Source organism: Oncorhynchus masou, chromosome 21 (genome assembly GCF_036934945.1).
Source record: "Oncorhynchus masou masou isolate Uvic2021 chromosome 21, UVic_Omas_1.1, whole genome shotgun sequence".
NCBI lineage: Eukaryota > Metazoa > Chordata > Actinopteri > Salmoniformes > Salmonidae > Oncorhynchus > Oncorhynchus masou.
This window is the reverse complement of record NC_088232.1, coordinates 38476809-38485138: the sequence shown is the minus strand read 5'-3', so window position 1 is coordinate 38485138 and position 8330 is coordinate 38476809. Positions and strand designations below refer to the sequence as shown.

The 8330-nt window shown below is 40.7% G+C and overlaps 1 protein-coding gene across 2 annotated transcripts; it reads left to right on the top strand.

Annotated features, from left to right (window-relative positions):
- The first annotated feature begins 251 nt into the window (after window positions 1-251).
- LOC135507406 (C-type lectin domain family 4 member M-like) lies at window positions 252-6094 on the top strand. Of its 2 annotated transcripts, XM_064926952.1 has the most exons (6): window positions 252-395; window positions 946-1044; window positions 1274-1399; window positions 4912-5036; window positions 5352-5452; window positions 5590-6094. In XM_064926952.1, exons 1-6 carry the CDS (start codon window positions 266-268, stop codon window positions 5738-5740), a joined length of 732 nt encoding a protein of 243 aa, XP_064783024.1. In that variant the 5' UTR covers window positions 252-265; the 3' UTR covers window positions 5741-6094. The 2 variants fall into 2 exon arrangements, with proteins under 2 accessions (XP_064783024.1, XP_064783025.1); XM_064926953.1 differs by lacking the exon at window positions 946-1044.
- The last annotated feature ends 2236 nt before the right edge of the window (window positions 6095-8330 follow it).

Genomic DNA, 8330 nt, shown 5'->3' with positions numbered 1-8330 from the left:
GTTGGACACACTAATGATGACTGTTCAGGCAGTATACGTTGTACAATCAAATTCTAAAGTTAAATATCACACAACTCATTTCAGCATCATCTCATGGTAAATCTAATCCTAAACCTTGTAGGCTAAGCCCACGTGCACTGAGTTCGGTCTGATATGTCAGCTTCCTGCATTTAGATGGGTTAAAACTCACACACACCGAGCTGTACATTTCAGTGTAGAGAAACACACTGTAACATTCAGATACACACAAACCAAGATAACAAAGATGGCCGTGTCTGTCAGTGCAGGGGATTCTGAAATCATTGAGGTTGAAACAAACCTTTCTGAGGATTCGGCAAACTACTTCAATATGAAGATAAACAGAGCAAAAAAAACTGAGGCAGTCCAAAAATCGGGTAAGAGAGCAATTGCACTTTAGCCTACACAATTGTGTTTGTTGGCTGCTAAGATGGGAAGGTGAAACATTTGAACCACAGTCCTTGCATCCCCAAAGCTTTCTTGCTATAGAAGGTCCAGATTCGCTAGCATTGTAAAATGGATGTGCGTTGTAATATTTTCCAATACATCGCTGTTCTTTCTTCTTTTCCTTGTATTTGTGTCAGTTTTGATTTCATTGTCAAAAAATAAATGAAGACTAAAAATCATGGGCTGGTTGCCCAGACACAGAGACCTGGAATAAAAATGTGAATATACTTTGTTTTTTAGGTGAAATACTAGGTATAATCTGGGTCTGGGAAACCGGACCTATGAGTTTTTGAAGTCAGTAACTCCACTCCAACCATGTTCACTGATACAGGGGCTGTGTCCCCAAATGCCACCATATCCCATATGTGGTGCATTACTTTTGACCCAAGCCCTATGTGCCCTGGTAAAAAAGTAGTGTACTACATAGAGAATAGGGTGCAGTTTGGGGCGCAGCCAGGTTAAATGTGTGTTGGTCCTCAGGTCCTGCAGGTAAAATGCTCTATATACTGGTTGGTGTCAGCTTTGGGCTGATGTGTGTTCTGCAAGTCACTCTGAACATCTCCCTGCGTCTTGCCCACTGTGAGTTTAAGGACTTCTGTTTATAGTGCGCTTTTAGAATGATACACTCTATAGCTAGATAGCAAAATTAAGACATTAAAATATGCAGATTCATTAAGCAGGACAGTCATGTGGAATGTAACCTTTCTGAAGTTCTTAAATAAAAAGCATATGTTCTGTCCACTGATGAAATAAGAAACACACAGCTTCTTTCAGCAAACTCAACCACAGCTTCTCTGTCTTATTCCAGCTAACTTCTTGGAGGAACAGATAAAATGGTTAGAGACCAGTTACAACAACCTTACTGAAGAGAAAAAACAGCTACAGATCAGTTACAACAACCTGACTAAAGAGAGAGACAAGTTCACTGAGCTGGGTGAGTAATAAAGTGTCAAGTGTGTGCGTGTCAGTGTTAAAGACCTTTCTTCTGAAACTTGTCAGTCTATTCATGTTCAGAGAAATTAATGCTATTCCATGCGAGAAATTGCCAAGAAACTGAAGATCTCGTACAACGCTGGGTACTACTCCCATCACAGAACAGCAAAAACTGTCTCTAACCAGAATAGAAGGAGGATTGGAGGCCCCAGTGCACAACTGAGCAAGAGAACAAGTACATTAGAGTGTCTAGTTTGAGAAACAGACACCTCACAAGTCCTCAACTGGCAGCCTCATTAAAATGTACCCACATAAACACCAGTCTCAACGTCAACAGTGAAGAGGCGACTCCAGGATACTGGCCTTCTAGGCAGAGTTGCAAAGAAAAAGTCATATCTTTGTCATTATGGGGTATATTGGTATTTTTTTATTCAGGCAACAAAATGGGGAACAAGTCAATGGGTATGAATACATTGGACACAACTACTATTGTTCTCAACTTTCTGTGTGCTTGCTTTTTATTTGTCACCTGTTAATATTGAAGTCAATAGGATTTATTTTTTTAATATACAGTTGAAGTATATTACACTTAGGTTGTGTAACCTACACTTAGGTTGTACACTTAGGTTGAATTCATTAAAAATAATTTTTCAACTACACAAATGTCTTGTTAACAAACTATAGTTTTGACAAGTCGGTTAGGACATCAACTTTGTGCATGACACAAGGAATTTTTCGAACAATTGTTTACTGACAGATTATTTCACTTATAATTCACAATTCCAGTGGGTCAGAAGTTTACATACACCAAATTGACTGTGCCTTTAAACAGCTTGGAATATTCCAGAAAATTATGTTATGGCTTTAGAAGCTTCGGATAGGCTAATTGACATCATTTGAGTCAATTGGAGGTGTACCTGTGGATGCATTTCAAGGCCGACCTTCAAACTCAGTGCCTCTTTGCTTGACATCATGGAAAAATCAAAAGAAATTAGCGAAGACCACAGCAAATGAATTGTAGACCTCCACAAGTCTGGTTCACCATTGGGAGCAATTTCCAAACGCCTGAAGGTACCATGTTAATCTGTACAAACAATAGTACGCAAGTATAAACACCATGGGACCACGCAGCCGTCATACCGCTCAGGAAGGAGATGCGTTCTGTCTCCTAGAGATGAATGTACTTTGGTGCAAAAAGTGCAAATCAATGCCAGAACAACAGCAAAGGACCTTGTGAAGATGCTGGAGGAAACAGGTACAAAAGTATCTATATCCACAGTAAAATGAGTCCTATATTGACAGGTGCTTTGCTGCAGGAGGGACTGGTGCACTTCACAAAATAGATGGCATCATGAGGCAGGACAATTATGTGGATATATTGAAGCAAAATCTCAAGACATCAGTCAGGAAGTTAAAGCTTGGTTGCAAACGGGTCTTCCAAATGGACAATGACCCCAAGCGTACTTCCAAAGTTGTGGCAAAATGGCTTAAGGACAACAAAGTCAAGGTATTGGAGTGGCCATCACAAAGCCCTGACCTCAATCCTATTGAACATTTGTTGGCAGAACTGAAAAGCGTGTGCGAGCAAGGAGGCCAACAAACCTGACTCAGGTACACCAGCTCTGTCAGGAGGAATGCGTCAAAATTCACCCAACTTATTGTGGGAAGCTTATGGAAGCCTACCCGAAATGTTTGACCCAAGTTAAACAATTTAAAGGCTTTGCTACCAAATACTAATTGAGTGTATGTAAACTTCTGACCCACTGGGAATGTGATGAAAGAAGTAAAAGCTGAAATAACTGACCTAAGACAGGGAATTTTTAGTCTGATTAAATGTCAGGAATTGTGAAAAACTGAGTTCATATGTATTTGGCTAAGGTGCATGTTAACTTCCTACTTCAACTGTATATATATATATGTTTTTCTTTTTACCCATTTTTCTCCCCAATTGGTAGTTACAGTCTGTCCTATTGTTGCAACTCCCATACGGACTTGGGATAGGCGATGGTTGAGAGCCATGCCTCCTCGGAAACACAACCCTGCCAAGCCGCACTGCTTCTTGACACACTGCTCGCTTAACCCGGAAGCCAGCTGCACCAATGTGTTGGAGCAAACATTGTACAACTTGCGACCGAAGTCAGCGTGCATGTGCCAGGCCCGCCACAGGGAGTCACTAGAGCGCGATGGGACGAGGACATCCCGGCTGGCCAAACCCACCCCTAACCTGGACGACGCTGGGCCAATTTTGCGCCGCCTTATTAAGCTCCCGGTCGCGGGAGGCTGCAGCACAGCCTGGGATCGAATCTGGGTCTGTAGTGACACCTCAAGCACAGCAATGCAGTGCCTTAGATTGCTGCGCTGCTTGGGAGGCCCAATAGCAACTATTTCACAACCAAAATATTTGAAGTGGCTTTAAGATATCAAGCACGTGAAATGCACAATTGCGCAACGGCCATTTATCAGGGGGTGCTGTAGCAAGGGTGCACCCCTACTTCCCGCGGCTATGGCTACAACTTCAACGGTTTATATTTTATATGTTAATGCATGACTACTAGCAGTAGGTGTTATATTTAGTGTTAGTGTTTGAGTTTTTGTTTCCTCATTTGGTGAACAAGCCCCAAAATAAATGTGCCTATGATATTAGTACGTACACATAAAGATGTAGACAAATAAATCTCTCTTGAACAATGAAATTCAGAAAATTATGGAGCTCTATTTTAACAGTGAAATATAACAACAATAACCTATTGTCAACTCACAATTCATGACAGTCGCTGGATTAGGTTGTACATCAAAATATCTTGAATCATGCATTCCTGCTTGAACATGTTAGATGTTAGAAACAACATATTTATTGAATAGCCTACCATCTCAGTAGTCCATTACACAGTCTAAAGCAGAACGCGGGATGTTCCCCAATGCTGGAAGGGGGGCCTCGAGTGAAAAGGTTTGGGAGCCCCTGGTCTAAATATATTTTCTATTGAGTGACGCCAACTGAAAAAGTTGGTGGCACTGGTGAAAATGTTAGAGACCTGTCAAGGGGTGTGATTTTTAATCTAGAATAACAACTAATTTGGCTGTTGGGAAGAAAATTAGGCGATAGAATGTTACGCAGAAAAATATGTTGGTAGTAAAAGGCTATGTACTGTGTACTGTATGTACTGTATGTTTGTGCAAATAGAAATCAGTGATTTATGTTTACTATAGGCTAATGAAGCAATCAACATGTGATGTGACTAAAATATGACTAAAACTAAAGGGCATTAAGCTAAAATGGCCCACTGTTTTCATAATTTTGATAATAACTAGACTAAATCATTATTCAAATGACAAAAAAAGTGACTAACACTGAATTATATTTTAGTCAAAATTAGTAAGATTTGACTAAATATAAAAAAGAGAGTGCTAAAATTAACACTGGTGTGTGTTGGATCAGCTAATAGCTCATGCACACTTCAGCTGGTCGAAAGCACTTTCATGTTTTCATATTTTCTCCTGATCTCTGTGTGAAAGAATGGAGGACGTTTAACACCAGCTTGTACTACATCTCCAACAACTATAAAACTTGGGAAGACAGCAGACAGGACTGTCTGAAGAGAGGAGCAGACCTGGCAGTCATAAACAGTGAAGAGGAACAGGTGAGTGAGTGAGTGAGTGAGAGTGAGTGAGTGAGTGAGTGAGTGAGTGAGTGAGTGAGTGAGTGAGTGAGTGAGTGAGTGAGTGAGTGACTGAGTGAGTGAGTGAGTGAGTGAGTGAGTGAGTGAGTGAGTGAGTGAGTGAGTGAGTGAGTGAGTGAGTGAGTGAGTGAGTGAGAGAGAGAGAGAGAGAGACAGTGAGACAGTTCAGACCTTCAAGGTTCAAACCAATGATCATCAGGCTACAGATCTCATCAAAACTTCCCTGCATTCAGTGAAGTTGTATCATGACGTAACTGTTGCTTTCTTTCTTCCAAGGTGTTTATCAGTCAACTGAACACCAAGCCCTGGATAGGTCTGACTGACAAGGATTCTGAGGGGACCTGGAAATGGGTGGACGGAACCCCACTGACCACAGCGTAAGAGATCGTAACGGTTTCTCATAACATCATTTTTTAAATGTATTATTAAACCATCGCTTGACTCCGGCACGGTCAAAGTATTTATAACACATGATTTGGAATGAGTTGAAATGTAACATCAGTATGGTTTGTAGGTTTTGGTCTACTGAAGAGCCTAATGATGGAGCTGTGAATGGAGAGGACTGTGTCAGTCTTTATTACCATACCCAGTCTGTATTGAAGAACTGGAATGACCTAGCATGCAACACAGAATCGATGTGGATCTGTGAGATTGTAAATGACTGATCCACAGACAAACAGACACTCAGATTCTGTAAATACACACATGCAGGGAGACAGACAGACACACACACTACACACCACGCACTCACTCACACAGCTTTGACTTTTTAGGAGGTAAAAATTTATACACACCCTTAGAGATAGCTTTTTTTTTTTTACATGTATTCTTGTTTCTTGTTTATAATATATTAATTACAAATGTTATTTGGCATTTTAAGTATTTGCTTTACTGTTATTAGCCGTTACTGGATTCAATTCACTGTGGTATGTGGTACATTTCCATAACTCAGTACAAAACTCCAAACTGGTCACACTTGTAACGGAGCCTGTCTTTCATTAAAAACCTCTCATTGTGCATTCATTTGGATTGTAAACATCTCTCACCACATAACCATTGATTCAACATATATATTTATTGTGAAATGTAATGAGAACATTGGTTTAATCACCAGATCACAACATAATGATAGGGTATCCTTTTAATTGAGTCGTTTTAACTACTAGTTAATGCAATAGCAAGCAATGCAAGATACGTGTTTCAAATGGACCTTAGAAGTGCTGATAGTAATATGCTACAGTTCTGTAAATTACAGTAGATTACACAGTTTTCACATTAGGCAATACACTTACATTTCCCCAACAAAATTGACAGAAATGTGTAGTCAAGGGTGTGGTCAATGAAGACATCCTCAACAATCAGTCATGCAAAAAAACATAGGTGTACTGTCTGTAATCAAATGGAAGAAATTAAATGCAACAAATCAAATGAATGAAAATTAAACATAACGTTTAGCAAGCGTTAATTTGCATCAAACAGGGTGTTGTGCATTTGGCCATAAATTCTCATCCAAATCACAGTGAATTGTTCATGCACCTCGGGAAAAATATTTTGGCATGGTGAATCCAAGCTTGACATTGGTCTGCATTGATGTTGTCGCATGCCTTATCCATTGTCAATAGAAAGGGTGGCACGCTCATGGGGATGGTGATCGTACACCTTCAAGGCGAGTTTTGGGGCATGTACTGTATAGGGTCACGAATTGAGGATGGGCCCGTAACCATGCCTGAACCTGACATTCTACCACACAATGACATAAGTTAATCCTTCCCCTTGTTAGGCCTGCTCAATTTCAAAGAGAAACACAATGAGGTGTGCAGCTTTGTAGGATACAAGTAATGGCCTACGTACAACCACACCATCTTCAGAGATAGCATGGATATGTGTCCAGGCACTTGAACTTTGTCCAGGCACTTGGACAATCGCCCGTTGGCCAATGAGGTTCCGCACACGGCGCCGAGTATTCATCTTCATCAACAAAGATATGCAGTGCATTCGGAAAGTATTCAGACCCCTTGACTTTTTCCACATTTTGTTAGGTCACAGCCTTATTCTAAAATTGATTATATAAAAACATTTCCTCATCAATCTACACACAATACTGTAATGGGTGCGTGCTGGTGGAAGGGAAGTCAGGCGCAGGAGAATGAACTTGGTATAAACGGAGTCGTTTAATAAGTGCTCACAAAACTCCGAAGACCAAAATATACAAAATAATAACAGTGGGCACAAAACCCGTCGCACACCAGAACATAACTTACACATAACATACAATCAAACAATCACCGACAAGGACATGAGGGGAAACAGAGGGTTAAATACACAACATGTAATTGATGGGATTGGAACCAGGTGTGAAGGAAGACAAGACAAAACCAATGGAAAATGAAAAATGGATGGCTAGAAGATGGCTAGAAGGTCGGTGACGTCGATCCCCGAACACCGCCTGAACAAGGAGAGGGACCGACTTTGGCAGAAGTCGTGACAAATACCCCATAATGACAAAGCAAAAACAGGTTTTTAGACTTTTTAGCAAATGTATTTAAAAAAAATTTTTTTATAGCAAATGTATAAAAAATACATTCAATTTATTGGAGATGATTTGGAAAGGCACACACCTGTCTGTATAAGGTCCCACAGTTGACAGTGAATGTCAGAGCAAAAACCAAGCCATGAGGTCAAAGGAATTGGAAACATTTCTGCAGCGTTGAAGGTCCCCAAGAACACAGTGGTCTCCATCAATCTTAAATGGAAGAAGTTTGGAACCACTCTTTCTAGAGCTGGCCGCCCGGCCAAAATGAGCATTCGGGGGAGAAGGGCCTTGATCAGGGAGGTGACCAAGAACCCAGTGGTTACTCTGACAGAGCTCCAAAGTTTCTCTGTGATGATGGAAGACACACCTCAGTAAAAGGCACATGACAGCCCGCTTGGAGTTTGCCAAAAGGCACCTAAAGGACTCAGACCACGAGAAACAAGATTCTCTGGTCTGATGAAACCAAGACTTACAAGTGTGACCAGTTTGGAGTTTTGTACTAAGAGTTGTGAAAACTTGTGAAAATAGTACCACAGCTATTAAAACAAACTGTAACAACAGTACCCACTACACCACATCCCCTTCTGCTACCACTGTTTCCTCTCAGACTACTCCTGTTCCACACCAAGCTTCATTAAACAGATGGGCATTCAGGCCGATGGTTAAAGGCATCGATAACATTACAGTTGTTGGGTGTATATATATTAGTTCAATTCAAAGAT